This window comes from Anomaloglossus baeobatrachus, chromosome 6 (genome assembly GCF_048569485.1).
Source record: "Anomaloglossus baeobatrachus isolate aAnoBae1 chromosome 6, aAnoBae1.hap1, whole genome shotgun sequence".
Classification (NCBI taxonomy): domain Eukaryota; kingdom Metazoa; phylum Chordata; class Amphibia; order Anura; family Aromobatidae; genus Anomaloglossus; species Anomaloglossus baeobatrachus.
Window position 1 is genome coordinate 216,596,876 of NC_134358.1, and position 15,237 is coordinate 216,612,112.

General features: G+C 51.9%; 1 protein-coding gene across 2 annotated transcripts in view; it reads right to left on the minus strand.

The window, feature by feature from the left end:
- Positions 1-15,237, minus strand: part of GGNBP2 (gametogenetin binding protein 2) — a 136,286-nt gene that overhangs the window by 85,951 nt on the left and 35,098 nt on the right. For both annotated transcript variants that reach the window (XM_075314680.1, XM_075314679.1), the window contains exons 5-6: positions 11,839-11,952; positions 9,782-9,991 (exon numbers count right to left, since the gene is read on the minus strand). In XM_075314680.1, the coding sequence (XP_075170795.1) occupies positions 9,782-9,991; positions 11,839-11,952 (324 nt within the window). The remainder of the gene's footprint in view (positions 1-9,781; positions 9,992-11,838; positions 11,953-15,237) is intronic.

The window sequence follows — 15,237 nt, forward strand, 5'->3', positions numbered from 1 at the left end:
TGTGGGACCCCCTTATTGGATTACGCTGGACCCGGATTTGTTTTTTCTTTCCAATAAATTGGTGAAAGAGGGAATGTGTTGGGGAGTGTTTTTTCAAATATAAACTTGTCTTTTTTTTTTTTTTTTATTACTGACTGGGTTAGTGATGCCTGGTATCTGATAGACGCCGTGATATCACAAACCTCTGGGCTTGCTGCCAGGTGACATTACACAGCTGGTATCAACCCCATATATTACCCAGTTTGCCGCCGCATGGATGCGGCAATTCTGGCCAACTGCTGGCTAATATTTTTTGGCTGGGGGAGCTCCCAATGACATGGGTCTCCCCACCCTGAGAATACCAGCCAGCAGCTGTGAGGCTTGATCTTGGCTGGTATCAAAATTGCATGCTTTTTTTTTTTTAAATTTAATTTATTGTGGTGAGGCAAACCCTGGGATATGAAGATGAATTATGACTTCCAGTCATAATCGCTCTCATCACTCCATGGCAGTGCCCCCTCCCTTCTTGTTCTCAGATGTCCAGCATCTGTGAAGGTGTCACATCCCATGGCCATCTCCTGTGATATGGAGATTAGGTGATGTGGGAACAATGGACACAGGATGACTCCCTGCCGTGACCCTGTAGTAGGGGCTGCTATCTAATTAGCAAGGCTATGGAAGTATCCAGACAGAACGACTCCAGTAAAAAATGGTTCATATCTCGCAAGCCATATTTCCGATAAATATGGCAACCATAAAAATGGTGTCTCCGCATGCGGACGATGCTGGCACACCCTTTTTATGGGAGCAGGACCTGGGGAAATACCCCAGGCGTGATATCAGCCAATGGGGAACTAGTAGGCAAGTCATGAGTCCTCTCGTTCTGTAGCTAAATTCATAGCTGTCACAATGAGAGCGTTGGCGTCCGCCTACGACGCTCCCAGGCAAAGTTATGGCCCATATTCCATGTTTGGATATTGTCCATAACTCAAGCCAGGGGTGGAGCAGTGCTCCCTCTGAGGTCACTAAGGTAGGAGGGGACCTGGATTTGCCCAGGTTGATAACCCTACTTCGGCCATTTTCCAGTGTTCTTTCGCTGGGGGTCACGTGTAGGAAACATCTGTGGGAAGGATCCTAGAAACCTGGCCTACAGCGCCCCCCTGTGGCCAGACGCACAAGGTAACTGCTGGAACTGTGTATGCCTGTTTGTAACCCATGCTTTGCTTGTAACTGTACTCTGACATATGTATATTCTGTAGATTCCCTATTGTATATATTGTAGTTTCTAGTGTGCTTTAGGCTGATTAAATTATATAATTAATCTTGGGCTGTTCTGTTATCTCGATCTTGAATCCCACGTCTGTGTGTTCGGCTAATAGTTACCGTGAAGCGGTTGGTGGCAGCGAGTTGTGCCAAGGATTATTGTGGGGAGGCCAGTGAGATTCGGGAAGATATTATATATTCCGCCCGCGGAGGTCGGGGGAATATATACCCTACTCTCACCGGGGACCCTTCAATAATCGGCATAAGTAGTATAGCGGCCTCCTTGCTTATTGTCGGGCAATTCCATAATTGGCCTGACTATAAGAGGGGCGCTAGAGAGCGCGTCACGTGCTCTGTCTGTCGGTCGGGAGGTATAAAGGAGGGGTGACCCCCACTTGTTACCCCCCCGATTGTGACGTACTGGTAGCCAGCGCGGGGGATTTCTGAGTGACCCCCCCGGTGGTTCGTGACATATTGGTGGCATAGCGGTGGGATCGAGATAATAGTGTGTGTGAGTGTGAGACCCATACTCCCAGACACTAAAGACTGCCTGCAGCAGCTGTGGCTGCTGGGGTCTTCAGACTAGCTCAACACTAGAGTGTCAGAGTGCAGATACTGTAAGGTGTGTGGAGGCATCAGGTGTCAGTTCTGTGTCAGTGACCAAAGTCTGCAAGAATGGCTGAGAGCACCAGGAGCAAAGCCAAAGGAATGGCCGATGCTCAGGCCAGAGACGATGAGGAGGTTGTCCACGAGCCCTCCAAGAGCCCGACGCCAGAGAACAGCTCTGCAGAGGACATCGCACAACCTGGCACTGCTGGACAAAATGAGGAGGAGCTCGCCCAAGGGTCCTCAACGAGCCAGATGCCAGCCCTCTGCTCTGCAATGGACAGTGAATCACCAGGCTCCGCAGCGGGCCGCAGATCACCACGTGCCATTCCACCGAGCCTGGGAGGCTCGGATAGCCTTCTTCAAATGGCTATGGCCCTTCTCCAGGCTGGAGACCAGGAGGGCTACAAGGAACTCCTGGCAGAGCGCAGGGCAGAGCGGCAGGCGGCGCGTGACGCTGAGGCTGCGGAGCGGCAAGCAGCGCGTGAGGCTGCGGAGCGGCAGGCAGCACGTGAAGAGCGACAGCAACAGGCCGAGCGTGACTACCAGCTGCAGCTAGCTCAGCTCCGGCCCTCATCAGCCACACGTGACCTTCAAGACACCAAACTTCCAAAGGTCCGTGTTGAGGACTTTCCCGTGCTGGAGAAGGATGGAGACTTGGACTCTTTCCTGACTGCTTTTGAACGGACTTGCTTGCAGCACCATCTGGACAAGGACCAGTGGGCCAAATACCTGACCCCCCGTTTAAGGGGTAAGGCCCTGGAAATCCTTGGGGACTTGCCTACTGAGGCAGATCAGGGCTACGACACCATCAAGCGGGCCCTGATCCAACAGTACAACCTCACTCCGGAGTCCTACCGCAAGAAGTTCCGGACCCTGCAGAAGGGACCAAAGGACTCCTGGGCTGACCACCGGCGGGCACTTGCCCGAGCTGCCGACCATTGGACCCAAGGCCTGCAGCTTTCCACCGGACCGGAGATCCTGGACTTGTTCATCACGGAGCAACTCTTGTGGAACTGCCCTGAGGATCTCCGCCAGTTCATCCGAGACCAGAAGCCAAAGGGGTCCACGGCTACAGCTGCCCTGGCCGATGACTACACCAACAATCGGGCTCCTGAGGCCAGGAGAGCAGCCACCAGCAGCACCTGGAGAGGGGGTAAGATGAATTCTACGACTGCCCCACCTGCCCCTAGACTGCAGGGGGTGTCCCCCTCAACTCCCCTCTCCAGGCCCGTGGCAGAACCAAGACGGTGCCACCAGTGCAACCTACCTGGACACTTCAAGGCCATGTGCCCTCAGCGTCCCAAGGCCCCGGCTCCGTCCCAAGGGCCGCCCAAGGTGTATTGTGTGGGTGGGGGTGGTGGTAGGTCCCTGGACAGCTTCCAACCTGTCACCGTCGGCCGGTCTGTGACCATAGGACTGCGAGACAGCGCCTCGGAGGTGACTCTGGTGCGGCCTGACATGGTGTCCCCCCAAGACTTGATCCCGGGAAAAACCCTCGCTGTCTCCGGGATTGGAGGCATTGACCCGGCGCTGCCTGTTGCTGACATTTATGTGGACTGGGGCGCAGGGCGAGGGGTGAGGGAGGTGGGGGTAACTGATCGGATCCCTGCAAACGTGCTACTTGGGACAGATTTGGGGCAGATAACCTCCCAGTTTGGGCCCCCCCCAAGGGCTGAACCTTCAGCCCGTACTGACATGACTCCTAACAATGTTAATGTGTTATCTATGAATGATGTAAGGGAGGAGGGAGTGAACTCTGATATTTCTGCTTGCATAGACACCATAGACACACACTCAGCTGCAGCTGTGACAGGGGAGGGGGTCAGAGAAAGGTGTGACAATGCCTCTACAAGTAACCAGCCAGTGAGCTGGGATCTGTTGCCCTCTGCAGGGATAAGCAGAGAGCAGGGTGCTGCAGGGGGAGGACCAGTGTGTGGGGTGGGGGCTACCACAGCAAATGTGGGGTCCCCAGAGATTTCACAGCGGGGTTCTGTTGCTGCAGGAGGGGAACAGGCAGGTGAGATTGGGGCCGGTCCAGGAGCGGAAGTGCTCCCAGGTAAGATCTCGGTGCATGGTTCCCCCACAACCGGGGTGTCAGGAAGCCAGGTAGGTCTGCCTGAACCGGCGACTTGGTCAGGAACGGAGGAGGAGCAGGCACGACCCACGGTCGCAGCGGCTGTGGCCGCTGTCACCCGCAGTGGGAGTGCTGGAAGCCAAGGGGCCTCCCGGAGGTCCGATAGCTCTTCCCCTTCTGACCAAGTGGCAGCCGAGTCAGGTGGAGGCCAGGACACAGGTCCCGGGGTACTGACTGAAGATGTGACAGTCTCGTCGATTCTGGCCACATCTAGTCAGGGGTTTCAGGCAGCGTTAGAAGCTGACGACAGCCTGAAAGCTCTAAAGGAGCAGGCGGCACAGCCTCCCTCGGACTCGGACCCGGAGCGAGTGGTCTGGGACCAAGGACGGCTGTACCGGGCCACGGTCCAGCAGGGTTCACCGGAGGCGTGGCCCAGGGACCGACAGTTGGTGGTACCCTATCCGTTCCGGACGGAGTTGTTGCGGATCGCACATGAGATTCCGATGGCCGGACACCTAGGGATCGCTAAGACCAAGGCCAGGTTAAACCAGCATTTCTACTGGCCAAAAATGGGGGCCGATGTGGCTGCCTACTGCCGTTCGTGTGAAACCTGTCAGAGAGTGGGGAAGGCGGGGCCACACCCCAAAGCCCCACTGGTATCTCTGCCCATCATCGATGAGCCTTTCAGGAGGGTGGCTGTGGATCTGGTCGGCCCGCTGGCCATCCCCAGCAGCTCCGGGAAACGCTTCATACTGACGGTAGTGGACTATGCCACCCGGTACCCAGAAGCAGTGGCCTTGTCGTCCATTCGGGCTGACAAGGTGGCCACCGCATTGCTGGAGATTTTCTCCCGAGTGGGTTTTCCCCAGGAAATGCTCACTGACCGGGGGACCCAATTCATGTCCCAGCTGATGGAGGCCCTCTGTAAGCAGGTCCAGGTGCGACATCTGGTAGCCAGCCCGTACCATCCACAGACTAATGGCCTGTGCGAGCGGTTCAATGGCACCTTAAAGCAGATGCTTAAGATGTTGGTCGACTCCCACGGGCGTGACTGGGAGCGGTATCTCCCACACCTGTTATTTGCTTACCGGGAGGTTCCACAGGCCTCAACAGGATTCTCACCGTTTGAGCTCCTGTACGGGCGACGTGTGCGGGGCCCCCTGGCTCTGGTGAAAGAGGCTTGGGAAGGGGATTTGGCCACCCCTGGAGTGTCGGTTATCGAGTATGTCATGCGCTTCCGGGACAAAATGCAGGCCTTGACGCAACTGGTACACGACAATATGGCTCAAGCCCAGGCCGATCAGAAGCGTTGGTACGACCAGAACGCTTGTGAGAGGACCTACCAAGTGGGTCAAAAGGTGTGGGTACTGGTCCCCGTACCACAGGACAAGCTTCAGGCAGCCTGGGAAGGCCCATACCTCGTGTACCAGCAGCTCAACCCTGTGACGTACCTGGTCACCCTGGACCCTGCCCGTGGAAGGCGGAAGCCCTTCCATGTGAACATGATGAAGGCACATCATGAGCGGGAGGCATGTGCGCTCCCCGTGTGCAACCTGCCCGAGGAGGGAGAAGCGGAAACCCTCTTGGATATGCTAGCCCAGGTTAGGGCAGGCGGATCCATTGAGGATGTGGAGGTTGGCCACCAGCTCTTGGAGGACCAACGGTCCCAGCTGTGGGCCACCCTACACCCCTTCCGGGGGTTGTTTACCAACCAGCCCGGAAGGACTAACTTGGCTGTCCATCACGTGGACACTGGGGATCATCCCCCGATCCGGCGTTCAGCATATCGGGTCTCCCTGGAGGTGCAGCAACACATGCGCCAGGAGATTGACGAGATGCTGAAGCTGGGGGTGATCCAGGCATCCAACAGCGCTTGGGCCTCGCCTGTAGTCCTCGTCCCTAAGAAGGACCGAACCACTCGGTTCTGCGTGGACTACAGGGGGCTCAATGCTGTCACGGTCGCCGATGCGTACCCAATGCCACGCATCGATGACCTGCTCGATCAGTTGGCCGGGGCTCAGTACCTGACCATCATGGATCTGAGCCGGGGATATTGGCAGATCCCCCTGACTCGCAAGGCCAGGGAACGCTCTGCCTTTATTACCCCATTTGGACTGTACGAGTCCACGGTGATGCCATTCGGGAGGAGGAATGCCCCTGCCACTTTCCAGCGGATGGTCAACACCCTGCTCAAGGGACTTGAAGGGTACGCGGCCGCGTACCTGGATGACATTGCCGTCTTCAGTCCCACCTGGGAGGACCACCTAGAGCATCTAGCACAGGTGCTCAGGCGGATCCACCAGGCAGGTTTGACCATCAAGCCGGGAAAGTGTCAGCTGGCCATGAGCGAGGTCCAGTACCTCGGTCACCGGGTAGGCGGGAGAACACTGAAGCCCGAGCCTGAGAAAGTGGAAGCCATCGCATCCTGGCCCACCCCCAGGACCAAGAAGCAGGTGATGTCCTTCTTGGGGACCGCTGGGTACTATAGGAGGTTTGTTCCATGCTATAGTAGCCTGGCAAAGCCCTTGACGGACCTCACCAAGAAGAAGCTGCCCTCTGCAGTCGATTGGACAATGGACTGCGAGACAGCCTTCCGGGCCCTAAAGGACGCCCTGTCCAGCCCGCCCGTGCTACAGGCAGCCGACTTCACGCGGCCGTTTGTAGTACAGACCGACGCCAGTGACTTCGGCCTCGGTGCGGTGCTCAGCCAGGTGGACTCTGCGAGCCAAGAGCACCCAGTCTTGTACCTGAGCAGGAAGCTGTTACCACGGGAAGTGGCCTATTCCACGATGGAAAAGGAGTGCCTGGCCATAGTGTGGGCCCTGCAGCGTCTGCAACCCTATCTATACGGGCGCCACTTCATCGTGGAGACGGACCACAATCCCCTCAGCTGGTTGCACACCGTCTCTGGGACGAATGGGCGATTGTTGCGATGGAGCCTTGCGCTCCAGCAATACAACTTCACCATTCGCCACAAAAGGGGCCGGGACCACGGTAACGCAGACGGGCTGTCCCGACAAGGAGAGGTCGCGGACGGGCGCACGGGGGAACACCGGAGTGTGCTGCCCCCTAGCGCCCTCAAAAGGGGGGAGGTGTGAGGCAAACCCTGGGATATGAAGATGAATTATGACTTCCAGTCATAATCGCTCTCATCACTCCATGGCAGTGCCCCCTCCCTTCTTGTTCTCAGATGTCCAGCATCTGTGAAGGTGTCACATCCCATGGCCATCTCCTGTGATATGGAGATTAGGTGATGTGGGAACAATGGACACAGGATGACTCCCTGCCGTGACCCTGTAGTAGGGGCTGCTATCTAATTAGCAAGGCTATGGAAGTATCCAGACAGAACGACTCCAGTAAAAAATGGTTCATATCTCGCAAGCCATATTTCCGATAAATATGGCAACCATAAAAATGGTGTCTCCGCATGCGGACGATGCTGGCACACCCTTTTTATGGGAGCAGGACCTGGGGAAATACCCCAGGCGTGATATCAGCCAATGGGGAACTAGTAGGCAAGTCATGAGTCCTCTCGTTCTGTAGCTAAATTCATAGCTGTCACAATGAGAGCGTTGGCGTCCGCCTACGACGCTCCCAGGCAAAGTTATGGCCCATATTCCATGTTTGGATATTGTCCATAACTCAAGCCAGGGGTGGAGCAGTGCTCCCTCTGAGGTCACTAAGGTAGGAGGGGACCTGGATTTGCCCAGGTTGATAACCCTACTTCGGCCATTTTCCAGTGTTCTTTCGCTGGGGGTCACGTGTAGGAAACATCTGTGGGAAGGATCCTAGAAACCTGGCCTACAGCGCCCCCCTGTGGCCAGACGCACAAGGTAACTGCTGGAACTGTGTATGCCTGTTTGTAACCCATGCTTTGCTTGTAACTGTACTCTGACATATGTATATTCTGTAGATTCCCTATTGTATATATTGTAGTTTCTAGTGTGCTTTAGGCTGATTAAATTATATAATTAATCTTGGGCTGTTCTGTTATCTCGATCTTGAATCCCACGTCTGTGTGTTCGGCTAATAGTTACCGTGAAGCGGTTGGTGGCAGCGAGTTGTGCCAAGGATTATTGTGGGGAGGCCAGTGAGATTCGGGGAGGTTTTATATATTCCGCCCGCGGAGGTCGGGGGAATATATACCCTACTCTCACCGGGGACCCTTCAATAATCGGCATAAGTAGTATAGCGGCCTCCTTGCTTATTGTCGGGCAATTCCATAATTGGCCTGACTATAAGAGGGGCGCTAGAGAGCGCGTCACGTGCTCTGTCTGTCGGTCGGGAGGTATAAAGGAGGGGTGACCCCCACTTGTTACCCCCCGATTGTGACGTACTGGTAGCCAGCGCGGGGGATTTCTGAGTGACCCCCCCGGTGGTTCGTGACAATTGTACTGTACAATATATACCCGCCCAACGGCGGCTGTGATTGGTTGCAGTCAGACAGCTGTCACTGAGCATGGGGGAGCGTCTGACTGTAACCAGAGACTGTGGGAGGGGTGAATATGTATGAGCCTAATGAGCGGCCGGCTCGGGAAGATCAAAGAGCTGCCGCGGGAGCAGTGTGACAGCGATTATGCAGTGCTTGCTTCTAACACTTTGCCCCAGATTCTGTTCCGCATAGACATTATATGGGGACCAGTATCTAGCCAGATACCGTGGACTGCATGTAACTTTTTTTTTTTTTTATGTACAGCAAAAAAACGAAAGTAAAAAAAAAAAAAAATCTGAAGTCACATGGATAACACATGGACCGTATAAGTAATGGAACTGGACGGATGCAGTTGACACACGGATGCATCTGTGAAAAAACAAGACCATTATTTTGAGTACCGCAAAAACTGCATGGTCATGTGAATGAGCCCTAATGGGTACAGAAATTTAAAGGGAATGTGGAGTCAGAAAATGACATCGTTTAAAGGAGCACTATGGCGATTTTTTATTGTCCCCTCTGTTAGCAATCTGTGATGCACATCAGATGCGACTCATTAAATATGCCATCAGAGCAGGCGTCTGATCTGATGAAAGGCTGCAGCTGATGAGCGGCGGCTCATTGTTGTGTCAGGTGCCATCCAAAGCCATTGTCACGTCACTGCAAGGACCAGCAGTGCAGACATCACTGGAACAGCACAGCTGCAGGAGAGGAGTACATAATGATTTCAGGACCCAAATCAAAAGTAAGTTGGCGTTACCTAGAAGTGGTAACCCCTTTAAGTCAATCACTTATGTGAAAGGTCAATTAGAAGCTTCACATGTGTCAAAGGACATTTAAAAATAAATAATCGAGGAATTACTTTGACCTCTATATACCTCACAAAAAGCGTTGGCTCAGATCCAGTTTTGCATGCCTAAAAAAACATACCCTTTACCGGGCATTTTTAGAAAACGTTTTCTTCAAATGTCATTAAAACAATTCATAGAAGAGGGTGACATTTGTGACCCGGATTTATAAGCCAGAGTGGCTACAATGGCATCTGCCAATACGATGCTTTACATGTACTAAAGATTGATTTCTATAGGCACACTCTCTATTTGTCAATACAGGGAACGAGGAGATGCCACGTTTTGAGCAGATCATGGCCTACTCCAAGGGGGCAATCTCTTGCCAGCTCAGCCTAATCGGACTCTACTAGTAAAAGGGCATAGTGAGAAGCAGAGAACACATTTCAAGCCATTAGCTCCATAAGTGTAGCTGAAGATGAAGGTATTGCAGGATTCACTAGAACTGTAATAATACAAAAAGGACCAACAAAATGCTCCACATGGCAATAAAAGCAATATATTAAAAGTCATAAAACTTACAGATCAATGTAAAAATAGTAAACGCTAGAATGCCAACTCTAGCAAGGTACATACTCATATCCTCCTGCGAATTCTGGCTCGGCTCTACCCAGAAGATGAGCAATGAAGTCTGTCTCACAACAAACATGAATATGGCCCTCGTGCGGACAGCAGCGAAGACCTTCATAAAGTGCTGCACAGTAACCCTTCTCTTTACTACAGTCCAGATCACCAATCAAAATGTTGTATGCTCTAAGTACTTTATTCTTGCAGTCTGTACAAAACCTGTTGACGGAAAGAAAGTTGTGACAATAAGGAAAATACTGTACATTAGATTTAAAAAAAAAAAAAAAAAAAAAAAGTGTTCAATATGAATTACCCCCTTCCATTCCTATGAGTAGGTCAAGGGAAGCGGGTCATACCCACAACCTGTCATATTATGTCAATGGTGACTGTGCAGGCACAGGAGCTGTGCCCGTAAATCTCACTAGTGGGATTCAGTTGTAAGTAATAGCTAAAGCCCTGTGTGCACTGGAAAACGGAATTTTCTTAAGAAATTCCGCAGGGTCTGAAAGATTACCGCACCCGCGGTAAAAAAGCGGCAAACGGCACCTGAAAACCGCATGCGGTTTGTCGCGGTTTTTCCGCGTACGGGTTGGTACATGTGTTTTAATGTATTCATTGCAATAAAGGATATTGAGAAAAAAAAAATAAAAAAAGTTCCTTCTGAGGTAGATAGTAGAGAGATAGAGGGATAGCTATAGATAGGATATATAGATCACTGTATTTCTCCCGAGCGGTAATGTGTTATTCACATTACCGGCCGTGGGAAATGACCTGTGGTTACCTCTGCTGTCTCGTTGCGAGGCTGCATTGAGTGTGTCAGTCACGGCTGGATGCAAGCATCGCAGGACGTGGATTACGCCGGAGCTGTGTATTTCGAGGGGGTTAATAAAGGGGTGAACCAGGGGCTTTTTTGTGTTTTATTTAAAATAAAGGATTTTTCGGTGTGTGTGTTTATTCACTTTACTTACGGGTTGATCATGTCAGCTGTCACAGAGATGCTGCCATGGTCAAGCCTGGACTTAAATGGCAGCGATGCGCTGTCATTTAACTCCTTATTACCTGGATAGCCACCGCATCACGGCATCTGGAAGAGCTGAGGGACACTCCAGTTCTGCCGCATAATTGATGCGACAGTCCCGGGGCAGCTGCAGGCTGATATTCTCGGCTGCGGGAGGGGTGGGGCATTAACCCTGCCCCTCACCCTCCCCAGCCTGAGAATACCGGGCCGCCGTCGTGTGTTTACCTCAGCTGGAAGGTAAAAATACGGCGGAGCACACGTGTTTTTTTTCTATATGTCCATTTGATTTGCATGTGTATTGTATGTGTCTGTGTGGGAGTGTGATGTGTGTGTATTCTATATGTCTGTGATGTCTGTGTGATGTCTGTGGTGTGTGTTTACTCTCTGCTCCGCTTCCTCTTCCTGTCATAATGACATCACTTCCCTGCAAACCGCAGGCAGCGATGAACATTATGTCCCGAGAACGCGAAATACCGGAGGGAATAACGCAGGAAAACACAATGAACCGCACAGAATTTGCTACCTGCGTTATTCCCTGCGGGATTTCACGATTACATGGCAGTCAATGGAGTGCAATGCTGCAGCGACGTGCGGAAAAGAAGTGACATGCAATTGTTTTTGCTGCGGGAATCCCACAGCAAAACATGCAGCTGTCAAATTCCGCATAGTGCGCACAGCATTTTTTTCCCCATAGGTTTTGCTGGTGATTCACTGCAGAGATGTTATGAACATAACATGCAGTGAAACATGCAGCAAAACCGCAGGAAGTCCGCAGCAAAAACTGGCAAATGCGCACAGGGCCTTACTCCGATCCATGCAATAAAGCCTCTAGAACAACATCTATCTAATGGCAGAGCAATACAGCTGGACCTGCAATAAAAGATGGTCATATATTTAGGTTATAGGTGTACTGTGTGTCCACAACTTCAATAGGTTGTGTGTGAGTCTACAGGTTAACCCCCATCTACAAGACACCAGAGCCAATTTAGAAAACTTATCCCCAAAGTTTCATTTTTCTGTTAGAAGTGCTGAATGCACAATTACATACCTGTGCTTACGAAGGTAGTTTTCCAAAGTTTCCAAGAGACAACTGGAATCAATTAAAACAACTTCATCACGGCATTCCTGGGACATTATTTCCCAGATATCCATCCAGTTTCCCCTGTAAAAAACAAAAATATAAAATTTGCTTGAAAAAGGAGTCTCAAAGTTAATAAACTAAAATTTACATAAATCTTTAATATAGTAACTAAGCAATCAAAATATTCTTTATCATATTCAAAATCTCTAAAAACAATTCAACGAAGGGAATTTTGTTTACTTACCGTAAATTCCTTTTCTTCTAGCTCCAATTGGGAGACCCAGACAATTGGGTTGTATAGCTATGCCTCCGGAGGCCACACAAAGCATTACACTAAAAGTGTAAAGCCCCTCCCCTTCTGCCTATACACCCCCCGTGCTCACGGGCTCCTCAGTTTTGGTGCAAAAGCAAGAAGGAGGAAAAAATTATAATTGGTTTAAAGTAAATTCAATCCGGAGGAATATCGGAGAACTGAAACCATTCAACATGAACAACATGTGTACACAAAAAACAGGGGCGGGTGCTGGGTCTCCCAATTGGAGCTAGAAGAAAAGGAATTTACGGTAAGTAAACAAAATTCCCTTCTTCTTTGTCGCTCCATTGGGAGACCCAGACAATTGGGACGTCCAAAAGCAGTCCCTGGGTGGGTAAATAATACCTCATAATAGAGCCGTAACCGGCTCCGTCCTACAGGTGGGCAACCGCCGCCTGAAGAACTCGCCTACCTAGGCTGGCATCTGCCGAAGCATAGGTATGCACCTGATAGTGTTTCGTGAAAGTGTGCAGGCTCGACCAGGTTGCCGCCTGACACACCTGCTGAGCCGTAGCCTGGTGCCGCAAAGCCCAGGACGCTCCCACAGCCCTGGTAGAATGGGCCTTCAGCCCTGAGGGAACCGGAAGCCCGGAGGAACGATAAGCCTCGAGAATTGGTTCCTTGATCCACCGAGCCAGGGTTGATTTGGAAGCTTGTGTCCCTTTACGCTGGTCAGCGACAAGGACAAAGAGTGCATCCGAGCGGCGCAGGGGCGCCGTACGAGAAATGTAGAATCTGAGTGCTCTCACCAGATCTAACAAGTGCAAATCCTTTTCACATTGGTGAACTGGATGAGGACAAAAAGAGGGTAAGGAGATATCCTGATTGAGATGAAAGGGGGATACCACCTTAGGGAGAAATTCCGGAACCGGACACAGAACCACCTTGTCCTGGTGAAACACCAGGAAGGGGGCTTTGCATGACAGCGCTGCTAGCTCAGACACTCTCCGAAGTGATGTGACTGCCACTAGGAAGACCACCTTCTGTGAAAGGCGCGAGAGAGAGATATCCCTCATTGGATCGAACGGTGGTTTCTGAAGAACCATCAGCACCCTGTTCAGATCCCAGGGTTCTAACGGACGCCTGTAAGGAGGTACGATGTGACAAACCCCCTGCAGGAACGTGCGTACCTGTGGAAGTCTGGCTAGGCGCTTCTGAAAAAAGACAGAGAGCGCAGAGACTTGTCCCTTAAGGGAGCCTAGTGACGAAGGGAATTTTGTTTACTTACCGTAAATTCCTTTTCTTCTAGCTCCAATTGGGAGACCCAGACAATTGGGTGTATAGCTACTGCCTCCGGAGGCCACACAAAGCATTACACTCAAAAGTGTAAACCCCTCCCCTCTGCTATACACCCTCCCGTGCATCACGGGCTCCTCAGTTTTGGTGCAAAAGCAGGAAGGAGGAAACTTATAAATTGGTCTAAGGTAAATTCAATCCGAAGGATGTTCGGAGAACTGAAACCATGACCAAGAACAGTTCAATCTGAACAACATGTGTACCCAAAAGAACAAACAGCCCGAAGGGAACAGGGGCGGGTGCTGGGTCTCCCAATTGGAGCTAGAAGAAAAGGAATTTACGGTAAGTAAACAAAATTCCCTTCTTTGTCGCTCCATTGGGAGACCCAGACAATTGGGACGTCCAAAAGCAGTCCCTGGGTGGGTAAAAGAATACCTCGGTAAAAGAGCCGTAAAACGGCTCCTTCCTACAGGTGGGCAACCGCCGCCTGAAGGACTCGCCTACCTAAGCTGGCATCTGCCGAGCGTAGGTATGCACTAGAAAGTGCTCCGTGAAGCGTGCAGACTCAACCAGGTAGTCGCCTGACACACCTGCTGAGCCGTAGCCTGGTGCAGCAACTCCCAGGACGCACCCACGGCTCTGGGAGAATGGGCCTTCAGCCTTGAAGGAACCAGAAGCCCAGCAGAACGGTAGGCTTCAAGAATTGGTTCCTTGATCCACCGAGCCAAGTTGACTTGGGAGCTTGCGACCCTTTACTCTGGCCAGCGACAAGGACAAGAGCGCATCCGAGCGGCGCAGGAGCGCCGTACGAGAAATGTAGAGTCTGAGTGCTCTCACCAGACCTAACAAGTGCAAATCCTTTTCACCTTGGTGAACCGGATGAGAACAAAAAGGTAAGAAGGTATCCTGATTGAGATGAACAGAGGATACCACCTTCGGGAGAGATTCCAGAACCGAGCGCAGAACCAGCTTGTCCTGGTGAAACACCAGGAAGGGGGACTTGCATGACAGCGCTGCTATGTCAGACACTCTGCGGAGTGACGTGACTGCACTAGGAAGACCACCTTCTGCGAAAGGCGTGAAAGAGAATATCCCTCATTGGCTCGAAGGGTGGTTTCTGATCCCAGGGTACCAGCCGACGCTTGTAAGGAGGGACTATGTGGCAAACCCCCTGCAGGAACGTGCGTACCTGAGGGAGTTTGGCTGGACGCTTTTGAAAAAAAACACAGAAAGCGCCGAAACTTGTCCCATAAGGGAACCGAGAGACAACCCCCTTTTCCATTCCGGATTGAAGGAAGGACAGAAAGTGGGCAAGGCGAATGGCCAGAGATTAAAACTCTGATCAGAGCACCAGGATAAGAAGATCTTCCACGTCCTGTGGTAGATCTTGGCGGACGTTGGTTTCCTGGCCTGTCTCATAGTGGCAATGACCTCTTGAGATAACCCTGAAGACGCTAGGATCCGGGACACAATGGCCACGCAGTCAGGTTGAGGGCCGCCGAAATCAGATGGAAAAAACGGCCCTTGAGACAGCAAGTCTGGCCGGTCTAGTAGTGTCCACGGTTGGCCTACCGTGAGATGCCACAGATCCGGGTACCACGACCTCCTCGGCCAGTCTGGAGCGACGAGGATGGCGCGGTGGCTGTCGGATCTGATCCTGCGTAACTCTCTGGGCAGCGGTGCCAGAGGAGGAATACGCGAGTCAGGGAAACTGCGACCAATCCTGCACTAATGCGTCTGCCGCCAGAGCTCTGTGATCTTGAGAACGTGCCATGAATGCCGTGACTTTGTTGTTGTGCCGGGACGCCAATATGTCG